The sequence below is a fragment of the Trichosurus vulpecula genome, chromosome 6, assembly GCF_011100635.1.
Source record: "Trichosurus vulpecula isolate mTriVul1 chromosome 6, mTriVul1.pri, whole genome shotgun sequence".
NCBI classification, from domain to species: Eukaryota; Metazoa; Chordata; class Mammalia; order Diprotodontia; family Phalangeridae; genus Trichosurus; species Trichosurus vulpecula.
In genome coordinates this window covers 112,451,913-112,470,369 of record NC_050578.1, presented here as the reverse complement: position 1 = coordinate 112,470,369, position 18,457 = coordinate 112,451,913, and the positions used below count along the sequence as shown (strand labels likewise).

The following is an 18,457-nucleotide window of genomic DNA, read 5'->3' as shown; positions in this document are numbered from 1 at the left end:
TTTGGGGTCTTCTTGGCAAAGATACTGGAGTGATTTGCCATTTCCTTTTCCAGGTCATTTTATAGATGAGGAAACGGAGGTAAACAGGGTTAAGTGACTTGCCCAAGGTCACACAGTTCGTAAGTATCCAAGGCCATATTTGAACTCAGGAAGATGAGTCTTCATGACTCCAGGCCCAGGAAACCACTATGCCATCTAGCTGTCTGTTATTGTTATTAATTCAAGTGCAGTTATTTGGGCAGCAGGAATGCAAAGAGGGAATAATGAAATTAAAGGAAATACACATCTTCCTGTTTTCCATAGCAAAGAGACAAGGCTTTGTTTTTGTTTTTCTTCTTCTGAAATTCAGGCTTAGGAGTCTGGAATTTAAATAGACCTCATGCATTTGAGTATTAATATCGCCTACCTATTTCACTGCTTGCGCTGATGCAGCGCAGTGACATTCTCTGTTAATACAGATGGCGGCAAAGATCCAGTTCTATGGTTCCCACTTGAATGTGATGATCACAGGTCTCAGCTGAGAGGGATTTTCAATGCTAATCACCTGCTCTGAGGTCTTCATTTCCCCTTACCCAGGAACCTTAACTTGATGCCAGTCTCAGTAACTAAGAAACAGTGCTAGTGTTATCTAGAGGTTTACCTCTAAAAAAAATACAGAATATACAGAAACCACCATCGATTGCCTGTCTGATTTCTTGTGCTAATTCTCAGAAAGTTTCAAATCTGATTCCAGGCAAGAGAAAAAAAAAAAAACAGTCCTGGCCACCCTCCATTCCAGGGCTCAGAAATGAAAAGTTGGTACCCAGCTTAAATGAGAGAAATGGCCTCAGAAAGAGTGGAGAAGATAAAATGATAGAACATCAATGACTACCTGCCATATTTGTATAATGAGATGGACAACGGACAGGGCTTAGTAAAGGTACTTTCCATTTGCAAAGTGCTTCATAATCATTTTATTCCTATAACAAACAACCCTAGAAGCTGGTCGATATCCTTGCTTCCCAGTTTATATATGAGAAAATTCAAAGTAAAAAAAAAAAAAGGCGAAATGGATTGTTCTGGATCATTTAGCTTTTGAGAACAGGCCAGTTAACAATTCTTTCTGTGGGTAGAGTAATGGAATGCGTGGCTGGTAACACTGGGTGTAGTTTGATTGGAGCTGTCTTCATTTTCCCCCATGCAGCGTTACACCACCCCACCCTCCCACCCTGGCTTTTTTCTTTTTGGCAAGCTGCTAATGCCCATAATGGGTCAATAGTGAAATACTGAACACTTTAAGTCTATATCCCAGTTGGCTAAATTCTTCTATCCATTTCTGCCATGATTAGATAAGAGGCTGATACTCCAGTGGAAAATGTATTGAATTTGGAGTCAAAAAACTTAGGCTTCAGTCCTTGCTTTGTTTCTTGTCCCTTGTTGGACCTTGGCCAAGTCATTTCAATACAAAGGAGGCTCCATTTTCATAGCTGTAAAATACCGAATGATCTCTAAGGTCTATTCTAGCTCTGAATCATAGGATCATATTGTCAGGCACATCACAGATGTCTATTATTTAAGCTGATCATAAGATTCTAGAATGGGGTGGGGGAGGGGATAAAAGACCTTAGAGGTCTCATCCAGGCTATGTCCTTAATTTTACATGAGAGAAATAAGGATTATGTGCCATTTTCACAAGTTCCCACAGAAAGTGGCAGAGTTGAATGTTGAACCTGGGTTTCCAAATCCCGTGTCTTTCCACTGAGCACAGTGCCTGGCACATAGTAGGCACTTAATAAATGATTATTCCCTTCCTTCCTAGTCTACCAAACTGCCTTTCAATCTTATGATCCAGCATGCTTAAAGGAATCATAAAAAGGAAAGATATCATTGGCATTGCCTCTATTTTCAAGCAGAGCTAGATAGCTGAACCACCAGGTGATCATTGATATATGTGTGATTGGGATCCGGCCATGGAATTGAGTCACACCTGTCAGTCACCTCCCTGTCTGGGATCGCCAATCCAAATGCACAGCACAAAGAATTCATTCATCCACGCACGCATCCATTCGGTCAGTTACTTATTGGTCTGTGTAAAGGCAAAGATTTTATATTTGTACCATGCCATAAAACATATTCCTGCAAGATGAAGTCAAACCAGATACATAAAAACCAATAAGCACCATCTACAGATCCATGTTTTCTAGATACCCCCATTTCCCTATGAATTATGATAATAGCTAATGATAGCTAACACTTATATAGAGCTTATTATATGTGCCAGCTACTGTGCTAAGTACCTTATTAACATTATCTCATTCGGTAGTAACAATAACCCTGCAAGTTTCTACACTATTAATGTTCCCGTTTTACAGATCAGGAAACTGAGGGAAACAGAATTAAATGACTTGTCCAAGGTCATACAGCTAGTAAGTATCTGAGGCTGGATTTGAACTCAGGTCCTCTTCACTCCAAGCCTAGCATTGTATCCACAGTGCCACCTAGCTACTATGAAGCAAATAAACAAAGGACTGTCCATCTGACCCACAGCTCTCATCTTCCTGCAAGTGGAATAGTTGTTTTGGGAGGATGGGTGTGGAAGACACAAAGAATTTGAAAGGGCAATCAATCAGAGCAAAAGTACATTGATCCTTTGCCGTTCTATTCTTATAAAGTATTTATTTCTCTTTTCTGTTTTCTCCTCTCTCCTAATTTCTCCTCTTCTGTCTCATTTTTCTTTTCCTTTTCCTCTTTCCCTTTTCAATCTAACTCTGCTTTTTTTCTTTCCCTATTATTTCATTCAACCTATCACCTTAACCCTAAGTCACAAGTACACACATACAACCGCTTCTCACCTCAGTTTACCCAGAAGAGGCTGCCTGCCCAACCACAGGAAATAGAGGCATCTCGAGGTGTCAGAGCAGCACACAGGCATGCAAGTTATGAGGTGCCAATGAGGGCAAAGTTGTTAGTCCGATCTTCTCACGGACCAATGGACGTTTCTGGTTCCATTCCACAGGCTATATCCCAAAAGTCACCTCACAAAGGCATGCTTCTGATCATAAGAGGGAATCAACTGGAATAATGTGAATGGAACATTGTAAACAAAACCCCATGGAGGAGAAAACCTATTTAATAATCATTGCAATTATAACTCAACGCAGCAAGCATTTATTAAGTGTCTAATAATAAATACTCTCTCTCACACACACATGAACATATATGTATTATGCATGTAAAATATATCCCCTGTACCTATATTCATAGTAGAAACCAGAGAAAACAACCCTATAAGGTGGCTGTTACAAGGATTACCCTCACTTAGCAGATGAAGAAGCTGAAGATCACAGATGTTAGGTGAATTTCCTAAGGTCACAGAACTAGGTAAGGAACAGTGATGCTAAACGGAGCTCTTAATCTAATTCTAGCCCTCTCCCCATTACACTATGTTGACTTTCACATTTATCAAATTAGAACCAAAAACATTTGCTTAAGTGCCTACTATGTGCCAGGTATTATGTTGAGGATAAAGAGACAAAAAAGCAATAGTCCCTCATTTCAAGGGGCTTAGCGTCTCCTAGGAAGACTACTATCTGCATGCAATAAACTATAACACAAGATAAGGAATGAAGGGCCAGAGAAAAAGATAAAATACTGTAGGGATGTTTGATCCAAGAGAACACACTAATAACAGAAGAGGCTGCATAGCACAGCTAAACTAAGCCTTGAAGGAAGACAGCCATTTCAAAAGGAAGAGAGGAGGAGAGAAAGGCAGCATCATATACTTAAACACTCCATCGGACATGAATCTGAATCATGTCTACACTGACTTTCTGGGACCTATGTCACAGAACTATTGGGCAGCTCAAATGTGACCATGTAAATAAGTTACCTTACTAATGCATTCAAAAGCATCAGCTATTATTATTCTAGTCATAAGAGGTAGTCTGTGAAAATGCCCAGAGGTAGAAAACAACACTTTGAGCCTGTGAAATCCCCAGCCACAAGATCGCTGGTTCACGGATTTATTTAGTGTCTCAATTATAACTAGGATGCAGAGTGAATGAACTCAGTCAATAAATATTTATTAAGTACCTACTATGTGCCAGGTAGGTGGCACAAGGGATATAGTGACAGGCCTGGAGCCAGGAAAACGCATCTTTCTGAGTTCAAATCTGGCCTCAGATACTCACTAGCTGTGTGACTCTCCAGGCAAGTCACTTAATCTTGTTTGCCTCAGTTTCCTCATTTGTAAAATGAATTGGAGAAGGAAATGGCAAACCGCTCCAGTATCTTTGCCAAGAAAACCCCAAATTGGGTCACAAGAAGTCAGATACAACTGAACAACAAAATGTGGGGGTCACTGTGCTAAGTGCTGGGATATAATAAGTGTAGGAAGAGGAGCGGGTTATATAAGGCTACAAATATCATAATTTGAAGCCAAATTTGTAGAAGATATTCAATGGCAGCTTTCACACAATTCAAAATTCAGCCCCTATGTTGTCAGTCTTATCATAGATGTCTATGAAAGTAGAGTGTCATCATTAGTAAGGGAGAATTATAGGCCCAGTTTTAATGCCTGGAGACAGCTTTACAAACTCCGAAGCATGTCTTCAGATTAACTTTTGAAGAAAAATTCAGTTGTCAGAGAGAGAAGACAAGCCTTATGGGAGTAAGGAGGAGAGACAGGATGGGAGATCCCAGGATATCGAGGACTACTTGGGGAGGTCACAGCCAGGAGTGGTTTGGGGGCACAAAGTGGGACATAAAGAGCCCACTTGGGGGATAGCCTCTGTCCAAAGGAAATACAGCTTTGATTTTTAACTAAATATTCTTGCAAATTAAGTGTTAAACCCAGTTGTTTCACCAGTACTGAAGGGGTGCAGGCATTCTCAATCCCCCCTAAATTTCCATATCTTCAAGCAAAGGCCCAGATGGCCCTTTCCCTAGGCATGGTTCTGAGTTGGGTCCTCTTGGATTCTAATATTTTATGAAAACAAGCATGTGGCTGCTCAATCAAGGTCTGAAAGAAATCTGCCAAAAGACCTAAAAATTTTAAATATATTCAGCTTTTTCTTTTCATATGTCTCAAGAGACTTCCATGAGAGCCTGGCCCTATGAAGGAACACATGGCAGATGGAGGCTAAGGTTTTCTTCCTAGTTGTGCCAAGGGCAACAGAAAGATTGGGTGATGGCCAGCAAGGTGACTTTGGTAACCCAAAGTAGAGCTAATACCAATTCTGCAAGTGGAATAGGAATTTTTATAGACCCTATTTTTAGAAATTATTTATTTTCACAGTATCTAGATATTTCTCAGAAATACCAGGATAAGAAGGAGCTGGGTAAATTCAGTGTATGAATTTTACTTTAATGTTAAAGGCAACCTTTCAGTCTCTGAATTATAAGGATTGGTTGAAATATACTATAATGAGGGGCAGCTAGGTGGTGCAGTGAGTAGAGCACCGGCCCTGAAGTCAGGAGGACCCGAGTTCAAATTCGGCCTCAGACACTTGACACACTTACAAGCTGTGTGACCTTGGGCAAGTCACTTAACCCCAATTGCCCTGCCTTCCCACTTCCAAAAGAAAAAAAAGAAATATACTATAAGGATATATCATGGAACATTAGAAAGAGAATTGGATCTGGAGTTAGAAAGCCTAGGTTGAGGTCCTGGCCCTGCCACTAATCGTCTATTTCTCTCAGCCTCAGTTTCCTTCTATGCATAATGATCTCCCTCTGAACCACAAAGTGACCTTCTAACTGCAAACCAATATTTCTTCTCAAACTGAAAACTTCAATTAATTTTGCATCTTGCACACACTTACATTGAATATCAATAAACTCTTTGAATACAAAAAAAAAATCAGAATGCTAATTGATTCCCAGGGCCATATCCATGGTTTCCTGAAAATGGCTTAAGACCAGAAAAGGAGAAGCAGAGAGTGCCTATTTGCATAGGTATATACATTATAAATGAATGAGCAATGTCTGACTTTTCTTTGTCACAATACCAGGGCTCCTCATATCTACCCTCTCCTCCTGTGCAGAGTGTACTCAACACCACCCCCTCAGCCCTAGCAGAGAGGAAGTCACTCTAGATAAAAGCCTTTCAAGACTTCACCCTTTCCCCCAAAAGCCAGTAACACAACTCCATATAAGAGCATAACCTATTCCATAAACACATGCTGTTGTGGCTTTCAGAGCTTCCTTCCTCTCTTGACATTCAATCCCTTCTGAAATTCCAACTCAACCTACTCCTGCATTCTTTCAGCTGTGGACCTTCTCTGGCTAGCCAACAAAATAAAAGAACTCAAAACAATTGACACCCTTTGCGAAATTTAAATATCCCTGCCGTGGCTTCAGAGCTATGTTGACCAAGTTTTCATTCACAAAGATTTTTTTCTAGCCTTTGTTGGAATAAGCCTTGCTTTATACAGACTCCTGCCCATATCTTTAGGGTATCTACTATCCCAGAAATAAGCTTGTTACCATGTCAGAATGCAGAAAGTCAGACTTTCATTCTGAAACAGAAAACAGTACCTAAGATGCTGAGAGAATCACATTGAGATCAAAGAGACTTGGAGACGCTTCAATCTACTCACCTTTCTCGTTTTAGAGATGAAGCTGAGAGAGGTTTAAATAATTTGTTCTGGATCTCACAGCTAGCTAGCCTCTGAGGCAGGGCCTGAACTCAGGCCTTCCTGACCCCAAGTCCAGCATGCTATACAGTACACCATCTAGCTAGTACATGGATTACAAAAGGAAAGGAGTCCTCAGTTCCCCAGAATCTTGACTGTCTGACCATATGCCCTCTAAAGGAGATCTTTTCAAAGACAGGGTCATGGGATCTTGGGCTGGTAGGAGCCTTCAAGATTATTTAGTCTTAATTTACATATTAAAAAAAACCCACCAAAAAAATCACAAAGTTCTGAAGGAATAAGAATTTCAGAAAAAGACACAAAAGCAGCAAACAGTAAAACTGGGACTTGAAACTAGGACCTCTCACCCCAGATCCAGGGATCTAGCCGCTGTCCTGTTCTGGTTAGAGTCAATACAAGTAGTGACAGGGCAGCACAGAGGATAGAGCTTCACGCCTTGAGTCAGGAAGGCTCATCGTCATCGGTTCAAATCTGGCCTCAGACACTGTGTCCCTGGGCAAGTCGCTTAACCCTGTTTGCCTCAGTTGTAGAATGAGCTGGAGAAGGAAATGGCAAACCACTCCAGTATCTCTGCCAGGAAAACCCCAAATGGGGTCATGGATAAGACTGAAATGACTGAACAACTACAGCAAAGTAGTAGCCACCATCTTGTAGCCTTCGTTGGACTCTCAGTCCACCAAGAACATTGAAAAGAGAAACTTTGGGCATGTGTGACTGGGGTTGTGCATCTGGATCACCCTTACCTGCCTATGTCTCCCCTGTTATCCAGAGTTATACACAATGAAAGAAAGAGAGTTAACGTCTCGATTTTATATTCTCTTCTTATTTTATGGAATAGCAAGTTAAATGTCATTTTCATACTAATTGGAAATTGTATCGGACCTTAATTTTTGTAGGTGTAGGTAATTTCTGACGAGAAAACTCCCTCCAGCAATGCTGAAAGACAAGTGTTCTGCCAATTAAAGTCTAAGATAGTTGTCCTGAGCATTCAGTATTAAAGTAATTTGCCCCAGGATCATGCTGCTGGTAAGTAAGTTAGAGATAAGACTTGAACCCAGCTCCCTTACAATGAGGACCACAGTCTAGGTTCTCTAATTCATTAAGCAATGTTGCCTCTCTTCTATTCTTTTTTATTTAATGAAAAGCATGTATTGAACTTTAGTTTATTTATTGAAATTATTTATTTATTTATTGAAATTAGTCTTACTAAGTTCCAAGTATTATGCCCAGCACCAGGGATAACTAGAGAAAGACCTTCTATGGTCAAGTTCACACTTGCAAGGAACACAACATCTTAGAGAGTTCAGCCACTGGGTAAACGAAAAAACCTCAAAGTCCTAGGAATGCACCAGAGGGGCAGCTTGCACGGCCCCCACCAGGCCTTTTTAGATTGTCAGGAGGTCAGATGTTAGTGGGAAACCACCGTAGGGTGTACAAGCAGGACAGGTGGTAAATCCAGGAAGCCCATCAGCATATGCCTATCCTGGATCCCCTTAATTTTACAGAATGCTCCATAAAAGGACTAGTGTGGATTAGGCATGGAAATAACATAGGCTAATGGAAGAGCCTTGAGATTGCAGTTTGAAATCCAGCTCAGCCTTTCATTAGCTGTGTGACCTTGGGTAATTCACTTTGAACTTCAGTTTTCCCCTCCATAAAATGGGGGATAATAGTGCTTGCCCCATCTACCTCGCAGGCTTGTTTGAATATCAAATAAACAAGGACATATGGCACTATTTTGGAGCCACCCGTGCCCACCTCTATCGTGCCCTGTAGTGTACAAAGCATTACAATAAACACAATGACCATTATCCACAATCAAATAAATACACGTAACAAGGGGCAAAACCTTCTCCCCAAAATCCTTAGTTTTTAACAGGGCAGAACCAAAGTAATCAGCAAACTAGAGACAAGCAAATAAGACGCCTAAGGTGGAGAGCCTACAGGGAAGTAAGCTGTGACCGCCATTGCTGTGGGGTAGATGAGCTACATCTAAGGAGAAGCCGAGACCTGTTTCCAAAGAGAAATTCCGATTCTCTCGGCAGCAGAATTCCCACAAGACGCACACAGACTGGCAGATGCAACTAGTAAACATACATACAAGGCTGCTTAATTCCTCCGGCAGCACATAGGAAAACACGCAGCAAATAACGGTAAATCAGCTTAGGACGGATTAGGAGTTTTGGTGACATAACGTTAAGGATAAAGTGGTTTTCACTGACGTGAAAAATGATTTAGCTGAAATAATTATGATTCCTAAACATGAAGACTGATGGCAATGAAGTCATTCTCCGTAAGAGAACAAATGTATCAGACAAATTTCCATATTCCTAATAAGTTCCCTATTTTCCAGTGAATTTTACTTGGGTCTTTTGGGGAGTCCCTGGTCAATAATAATTTTTGCTGTGGTTGCTTCATCATCTGACTCTCCATGACCCCTTTGGGGTTTTCTTGGCAAAAGTACTGGAACGGTTTGCCATTTCCTTTTCTAGCTCATTTTACAGATGAGGAAACTGAGGCAAACAGGGTTAAGTGATTTGGCCAGAGTCAAACTTTCTGAGACCGGGTTTGAACTCAGGTCCTCTTGACTCCAGGCCCAGCACTCTATCCGCTGTGCCAACTAGCTGCCCCTCAATAATGATGATGGTGGTGACGATGATAATGATGATGATAGTGACTAACATTTATAAAGCACTGACTATGTGCCAAGCACTGCACCAAGTTTATTAATATTTTAATTAATGTCATTTGATCCTTATAACAACCCTGGGACGCTGGTGTTATTATCATCATCTCTGGTATTATTATTATTATTTTATACATGAAGAAACTGAGCTCAACCGAGGTCAACTGATATGCCCATGGTCACAGCAGTAGTAAATATATGATGCTGGATTTGAACTCAGGTCTTCTAACTCCAGACCTGGTGCTCTACCCATTGGCTCCCACCTGGCCATGCCCTCCCCACCTCCAAGTTCTAGAGAGGCCAACAATTATATTTTTCTCACCAGAATTATTTTATCCTTCAATTGTAAATAAACAAGTTCTCAAAGACCCCCTAATTCCTGCGTCAAAAAATATTAATTCAATTCAGAGAAGGAGGGCACAGATATACGCTGAATAAAATGCACATGCTGAGTGGGGTGAGGATGTAGCAATGGTGATTCTGAGCACCAAGAAGGCTGACATGGAAGCTTAGACTCTAACTCATCTACAATAGCAAAGCAACAGTCTCAAGCAAGGTTGACAAACTTTCAACTGTCCTGGCTCTCCCTTGGTGACTTTCTCAGGAACAAGCATTTTCACCTCATCATTGTGTTTTTGCACTTTATGAATATGTTTAAGGGAAAAAGCATTCTTCCCCTGACCCTCTAATGATTCCAGCTTCTCTTTTATTCTAAGAAAGGAGAAAGAATCTGTGACCAGGTCTATTCCCTATCTTCTTTCATGAGGTCAGAGATATACAAATCTCCTCCAGTAGCCTGGTAGCATTTGATCCCCCAATTAATTAATCAACAAACATTTATTAAACACCTACTATGTGCCAGGCATGGTGCTAAGCAGACTCTTCTATTACTTTTCCTATCAACCAACCAAGTAAAGCCAGGGTCCTCTGCTTCCTTTTCCCCTTCACAACTGCGGGCAATTCTCTCAAAGAATCTTTCTTCTTTCATTATTTCAGTATGAGTTTCATAGACAATAGTATGCTAGATTTGGGGGTCTGGGTGATCTGGGTTCAGATTCTGTCTCCTACACTTACTAACTGGGTGAGACGAGCAAGTAAGTCATTTTACCCCTCAGTTGCCTTGTCTGTGAAATGGTGACAAAAATACCTGTGGGACACACCTCACAGAATTGTGACAAGGATCAAATGATATATGAAGAATGCCTTGAAAACTATTAAAGTATTTATAGATGTGTGTATGTATATGTATTTAATAATACAGATATATATGACATGATAAATGTATTATATGATACATACATGTTTATATATAATTGGTTCTTAGCTTTCCACTAGTGGGGGGCTTGAAGTTAGTAGACTATATATGAACGAGTACAGAGCAGGCATCATGTTTTTAGAATTGAAAGTCTTAGTCCCTGAGTTGACTATTAAGGAGTATCTCATGGGGGTGATGCAAGCATCCTGAGCAGGCTAATTTGCATAAATGTATCAGTCTTAGGAAACTACCCAAAACAGCATGAACAGAAAGAACTTAAGCATTGAATAGTACAGTATCTATCAATATATGTATCTTCTTTGGATGCATTCTCACAAAATTCTGGAAACTATCAGTATTTTTTTAAAGTTATGACAAGAATGTTAAAAGAATAAAAGCTTGGATTAAGCAGTAAAGAGGCTGAAAAATAGAACAGTGTCCCTTACCCCTGACCTAATGTTCTTCTGACTTAATACTTTAGGGAACACAGACACTAGACATAGATTTTGAGCCCATGGAAAAGAAAATTCTTTGAGAGAAGATTCTTCTTCTTTTTTTAACCAGAAATAAACAAAACGTATCCCCCCAAACTAGAAGACTCCATCAAGTCTTTATTTGGTTTGTGGTAAAGTCAAAGGAAAGACGGAAATTAGCAGACATCCAGAAATTGCAAATATCATTTTCTAAAAAGGATTTTGATTGGAGATAGGACTTTTTTTTATCTCATTAACTGTTTTTGAACTTTCTTTTTTTCCTGTAGAGGTATAAAGTTAAAGGAAATGGACCTATTACATTAAATTCTGTTGTAGGTCACTTCTCACTGGTCAGTTCTCTGAAATTCTATTTTAAGTAAGAGAGCCACATATCCATCTTCGCACCTTCACTTTGCTCCTGTTTCCACGCTTGACTCTTCCTACTTCTTTATTTGTTTATTCTTGACCATTTCCCAGTATCCTCCTCAGCCTTGAAGATGTCTCCACCTTCCTGGGGGTAACTTCTCTCCTTTCCCTATTTTACTTTTCAGTTGCCTATCCCTCTTCCTCCATTACAGTGTAAGCCTCTTGAGGACAGACACTATCTTTCTTTTCCAGCACTTAGCATAGTCAGTATCTGGCACATAATGCTTCTTGACTTGACTAGATTTGACATAAAAACTTGAAGCTCTCATGGTCATGTTTTTTTTTTCCCTTCAAATAGTGCCTTGTGCTTACTCTAATTCTGTGGTAAAATAAAAAGACGAATGGATTTGGAGTCCAGACAACTGGAGATTTAATCCTGTCCATACCACTTACTGTCTCTGCAATCTTGGTCAAGTCTCATAACCTCTCGCGGCCTCAGTTTACTCACTAAATGATCTCTGAGGTTCCCTTTAGTTCTAAATCTTCTCATCCTATAGTGTTTTTAATTGGCCTTAAGAACAATGTTCTTATTAACGGCAGATGGAACTACAAATCTTTACCAATGGTTAATAACATCAATTTGAGTACACTAAAGCCAAATAACATAATTAAAAGAGAACTAATTTCATTAAATAACGAACCAAAAAATGGCCTTTAGAAAAATGAGAGGTATATTATGAAGAATATTTTTAAAAGCATGTGGCTTCCCAGTCACTTAGCAAAGGTGGGGAACCTTCGGCCTCAAGCCCACATGTGGCCCTCTAGGTGCCTCAAGTGTAGTCCTTTGACTGAATGCAAACTTCACAGAACAATTTTCCTTAATAAAAGGATTTGTTCTGTAAAACTTGGACTCAGTCAAAAGGCTGCCCCCAAGGAACTAGAAGGCCTCATGTGGCCTAAAGGCCACAGGTTCCCCACCCCTGGGCTAGAGGAAAAACTTAACAGGGTTGACATAGGGGAGATTTCATGTCTGGATTAGGGTTCTTAAGCTGGGGTTCTTGAATTTTTTTTAAGTTTTTGATGACTGTATTTCAATATAACTGGTTTCTTTAATAATCTTATATATTTTATTTTAAGCAACTAAAAACATTCAGTAAGTTTCATCAGATTGGACCAAGAGTTCATGACACAAAACAGATGAAGAATTCCTTATTTAGATGATTTCTAAGTTGCCATTAAATTTGGATCCTATATTTCTATTTGCAAGTATTAGGGACAGATCAGAAGAATCATCTTTCACATCTTCAAGAGACTTTTCCCTCTTCACTCTGGTGGAACAGCTAGGCTGTTCCTGATTCTGTCTCACAAGAAAGTAGTAGTGAGGATCAAATGAGGAAATATTTGTATTATAATGCTTTGTAAACCTTAAAGCCCCATATAAAACATAGGCTATTGTTGTTGATGCACAGACATCCACAGCTAGCCTCTTCATGGTAAGTGCTTAGTAATCAAAATTAACAGCCACAGGCCAGCTAAGGAAAACCAGTAGCAGCACTAAAAACAAATCTTCTTCAAAGCTTTTAGCAAGTGTGTAAGAGGCAATGTTCAGGGGAACCTGTTGAAGAAAGGATTCTAGTCTTGTTCAGTCAGAGGACCTCTATTCAAATATGTTACTACCTACATGACCTAGGATAAGTTATTTTATTCTTCTGTTTCCTCTTCTATGAAAGCAGGGGGATGGGCTTGATGGCCCCAGAACTTATTCTAACTCTAGATCTATGAGAGTTAGATGGAAAGCTAAGGAGAGACTTGGAACATGGTCCCAATGAGTGACTGCCCCTAGTTTTGTGAAATACAAAGAGGCTCAGATTGATCACTACTTGAGTAATTCTTCAGCCATGATGTCCCATCAGTCCTGTGTGGCCCCTTTCCATTTCTGCTGTGATAGTGGCAGATCATAGACCAGAACAAGCACAGACTTTTTTTTTTAATGTTTGGGTGTTTTTTTTAAAGATCACCTTTGCATGTGTATTTCATGACTAGTATTCTAAATGTGAGATCTATGTCCAACGATGATCACGTTGATATGTTACCAAATGAAGCAAATCTCATTAGTACTGGCATTTCCACTACATGTGAAACCAGAGTTGTAAAGAGTATTGTACCTAAGATGCTTCAAAGGTTCTCCTCAGAGACATGGCTAAAGAAGGTAGCAGAATTAATTTTGTTTGGTGGCCAAGGCAAAAAGAAGAGTCATTTTGCAAGATTCTGGGTCACCTTATGATGAAAAATAAACAAAAGATAACCACAAAGCTAATTGCAGTTTAGCGACCAAACAGCAAGCCTGGTTATTACATAAGTGTCTAGAATGTAGTAGGCACAGTGCTAGGCTCTGTGATAAATAAAAATGAAGGTAGCTCATGCCCCCAAGGAGCTTACATTCTATGAAAGGGATTTCATTTATACATAGAAGCAGATACAAAATAAATAAGGGGCTGGGAGGGTGGGGAGAGGCTTCATTTGGAGGTAGCATTTGATTCGAGCTCTGAAGAAAACTATAAATTAACTGGTTTATATGCTAAAAATAAAGTGAAAAAGAGGCAGCCTTGCAACATAGATAGAGTGCCAGACTTGGGAGTCAGGAAAGCCTGAGTTCAAATCTTACAGCCGATATTTAATTATGCAACCCATGGCAAGTCAATGTTTCTCATCCTAAGTTTCTTCACCTGTAAAAAGGGCATAGTAGTAGCATAATAGTACCTCCACAGATTGCTGTGAGGCCCAAATGAGATAATAAATGTCGAGTGTTTGCCAGCATTAAAGTGTTGAATAAACACTAGTTATGATTAGTTAAATTATAGTACAGCTATGCAGCACAGCAGATAAAGTGTGGGGCCTGGAGGGAGGAAGACTCATATCTGGGAGTTCAAATTGAGCCTCAGACACTTACTAGCTATGTGACCCTGGGCAAGTCACTTAATCTTGTTTGCCTCAGTTTTATCACAGGTAAAATGATCTGGAAAAGGAAATGGCAAACCGTTCCAGTATCTTTGCCAAAAAAACCCCAAATAGGATCACAAAGAGTCAGACGTGACTAAACCAAATGAAAAATAACAGAGAATGAAGTAAAGAATTCAATCATAAAACCATGAATGGCTATTACCAGAATTTCTAGAGTGATCTCTTCTCATTGTTCATGGAGGTGGAACCATTGTATTTCTTATTCTATCACCTCAGGACTCAATGACCCACAGGAGCAAGTTTAAATGACAATCAATAGAGTGATGCTTGGAAAATGGCAGAGATGCAATCTCTCCTTGAAATAGCGCCAACTTAAAGACACAAAGGGTTCATTTTCTGATCTCTCAAAGGAAGGAAGATGCCAATAGAATGGAAACTGATGAAACATTCAGAAAATGGAATATGTAATATATGTGATACGCATATATTTTTATGTATATATGCATTTGTATGTACAAATATCTTTACAAGTGTATATATACACATATACAGAGAGAGAGGGAGGGGCAGAGAGAGAGAGAGAAAAGGGGGAGAGAGAGAGAAGGGGGAGTGAGAGAGACACAGAGAGTCAGGGGAAGGAAAAGAGAGAGAGGGAGAGAGAGAGGGAGAGAGAGAGAGAGAGAGAGAGAGAGAGAGAGAGAGAGAGAGAGAAGGTGGATGGAGGTGATAGTAGGAGAGAAGGTAGTAACAAAGTCCATAAGGACACAAAGAATAGATAAAAATGACCTAATTCTTTTCTTAAAAATCATTCTCATTGCTTTAGATTATTTAAAAAGTCGAACTTAACTGACTTTTAAAAATAACAAAGCACAGAAATATCTTACCTATAGAGTTAAAAGAAAATTAAGGGGGAAGAAAACCCAGAAGTTTGGATGCCAGCATAAACCTCAGTAGTTTGACAGTGATAAATGCCTAGTTTCAAATGCTTTTTGAGAAGGGAAGGAAAGAGGGAGGCCATTTTTCTTGTCTATATTTTGTCCCTGCAGAGGCTTCAAAATAAGAGGCTTTTCACCCTCTTCCCACTTGATATATTAATTTCCATGATCCATAAATACATTATACACACATGGCAGTTCCCTTAGCTACACACAGAGCTTGAGGACAAAGTTATTCTGCAGGTGAAGAATAATTTGACATTGTACTGAGTTTGTGCCTGGGGTCAAAAGAAGTGGTTATTGTATTCCATGGCTTGCTTCACTGTGCTTCATATTAATAAAGCTACCCACCTGAACAGCAACTTGGGAATTATCCTATAGACCAAAAGTCCTGGCCCTAGTGCTCAAAGTGAGCTGTCCTTGATCACCCACCCCATGATGGCTTCCAACATGGCTCAGCTGAAGCACTCAGTGGTTTCATGATGATAAACTCAGAAATGAAGAATACAACTTTGTTGAATTACATCAAAAATATTCCAGCTAAAGATATATGGCTAATTCATTTATAGTGCTGCCTTCAAGTAGGCATATTCAAACGTGTTAAACATCCAAAAACCTAGAAACTGTCCAGTTTTACAATTTAGCATTCTGTCAATAAAAAAAGAATAGGGGCAGCTAGGTGGTACAGTGAGTAGAAAACTGGCCCTAAGTCAGGAGGACCTGAGTTCAAATTCAGCCTCAGACGCTTGACACATTTACTAGCTATGTGACCTTGGGCAAGTCACTTAACCCCAATTGCCCTGCCTTCCCCCCTCCAAAAAAATAAAATAAATTTAAAAAATAAAAATAAAAAAGAATAAAGCTAGGTCAAAAAAAAGAAAGAAAAGAAACATTTCAATTCATCTGAAAATTGCTTAAAAGGACTCTAATCCTCCTAACAGCATAGGAGCTTATTTATATACAAGAGCTGGCAACTTTCCCTAATTTGACCCATGGACTTAACTTCCACGTCAAGCTAACTTGGTTTTAAGGGAAGAAAGCAGCCACCTAAAAGTAGCATTTAATCCACTGGCATGAATCTTGTAAGTTCCACACACAATGGAACAGTAGTCAAAGAATATCATAATGGGCGAATCATTTTAAAGGGTTTGTTAAAGACAAAGAGACCTACCTTAGGCTAAGGGTTAGCAGTTGCTCCTTCGATTTCAGCAAGTCCCCTACTTTAAAACTAGCACAGCCCAAGAAGCTCCGCTAGAAGGGGGAGAGAGGGGGAGAGAGATTGAGAGAGAGAGAGAGAGAGAGAGAGAGAGAGAGAGAGAGATTATTAATTTTCAGACTTTCTTTTTGAGCCACAATCACATAAAATTCATCTTTAGAAGCATGTAAGAAACATCACTTTGGAACCTGACTGACTTGATCTATTATCCTGTCAAACAGATCCATAGATCACAGACACACTTATTGACGATACTATTAAGCACAACTTGGGGTGGTAGGAATGTATCTTTTTCATTAGAAACAAATAGATGAACAACCTGTGGGATGGAGATCTAGAAAATGCCCAGCCTCCAGGAACTTTTGATTTCTTCTTCCTCCTCTTTGAGAACTAGGGAACTTTGAGTTTTTACCAATCCACTGTTTCTTCTTGCTATGAGGATTCCTCAAAATCCTTCCAGCAGCTGCAGGAGCAGCAGCAGCACCAGAAGCAGCAGCAGTGATGCCTTTGCACTCCAGTTAGGAACCAATTGGTGAGTTGCAGTTATTTTTATGTGGGACTCTGTAAGTTATAAATAGAAATGTTCTATCCTCTCCCCCCATCCCCCATTTATAGTAATGTTGTTAAGCATTCATTTCCTTTGTTATTTCTATACTAACATGGAACAATTTCATTCCAACACAAATAAAAAGAATTCTGCTCATCCAACTGCATTTTGTACAATTGCTGTTTTGACCTGTCATAATACATGCCTACTATCTACTGCTATTAGCTTCCACAGTGCTCACCTCGTAATGCGAAGAATAAATCTCTAAATTGTTTTTTTTCTTCAGAAGAAGAAAACCTTTCATCTTCCTTTAATATCCTGCTTACCTTGGATCCCCAAATCACATTATTAAGGCGCACAATAAAGAGTCTTTCATTCCCTCATCAAGGTTAAGATATAAACAAGAAAACTCCAATCTACCCTGTTACTTATTCTATTAATATCTTCAATCTTCCAACACATTACAAGAGGTCAATGCTGCCTTCTCGACACAATTATTCCTCAGCTCTCTTTCCTTCCTGGATGGACTTAGTAGGGGAATGGACTTCAGGAAACCTATTTGATTCTTTTAGAAAATGGAAGGCAATATCAACAGAAAAGTTTGCTGTCATTCTGGGAATCTGATGAACATGATGGAAAGGAAAAAACTAACAGAAGATCCAGTTGGTGAGACATTCTCACGCACCAAGAGGCTGACATGTTGAGCAGTAAGTGTTAGGAAGTCAGAATAAAGAATGGAAGAAAGTAGGGTACTTGTAGTTGAAGGAAAAATTGGGTCCGTTAGCTGTTGAAAATTGACCTAAGGGAGGAAGATGTCTCTCCAAGCTTATCTCATGTGACTATCTTTTACTGATGTGATGTTCCGCCCCCTCTGGAGAAGTCTTTCTATTCTCTCTTTTCAATTTCCCTTCTCCTGGGTTTGCATTTACTCATGTTTTCCTCTATGTCTGGAATGGACTTCTAAAATGTCACTTGCTTCATGCCCTTGCTTCCCTGACCCTTCCCCACTCCAGGAGAAAGTAAGCTTTCTCTCTTCAGATGGTTCATAGAACTTGGCCTGGATGTCTCATTTTTCCTTCCAACATAATTATGTGTTCACTTATTTCCCCACCCCCTTCCCCCATTAGGTTGTAAGCTGAATAATAAAGAAATGGAAAATATTATGAACACAGAAAAGCAGCAGTACAGGTTGGTTTTTCTCATTTCATAGCCCACTGGACTCTGAATAACTTCACCTGTTGGCCTAGCTATACAGCCTTTCTGCAGCAGCTTTCACAGAATCTCACTACAAGGTGAGAAGTCCAATATATTCAGAGCTGATTGACACAATGATTTTGTGGAGAAAGTAAATCTTGGCAGCCGACCTTACCATTTGAGACCCTT

At 39.7% G+C, this 18,457-nt stretch overlaps 1 protein-coding gene across 3 annotated transcripts in view; it reads right to left on the bottom strand.

Moving 5' to 3' along the window:
* The window catches only part of INPP4B (inositol polyphosphate-4-phosphatase type II B), a 471,298-nt gene that overhangs the window by 308,545 nt on the left and 144,296 nt on the right, over positions 1–18,457 (bottom strand). For all 3 annotated transcript variants that reach the window (XM_036763284.1, XM_036763286.1, XM_036763285.1), the window contains exon 6: positions 16,483–16,562. In XM_036763284.1, coding sequence (XP_036619179.1) covers positions 16,483–16,562 — 80 coding nt within the window. The remainder of the gene's footprint in view (positions 1–16,482; positions 16,563–18,457) is intronic.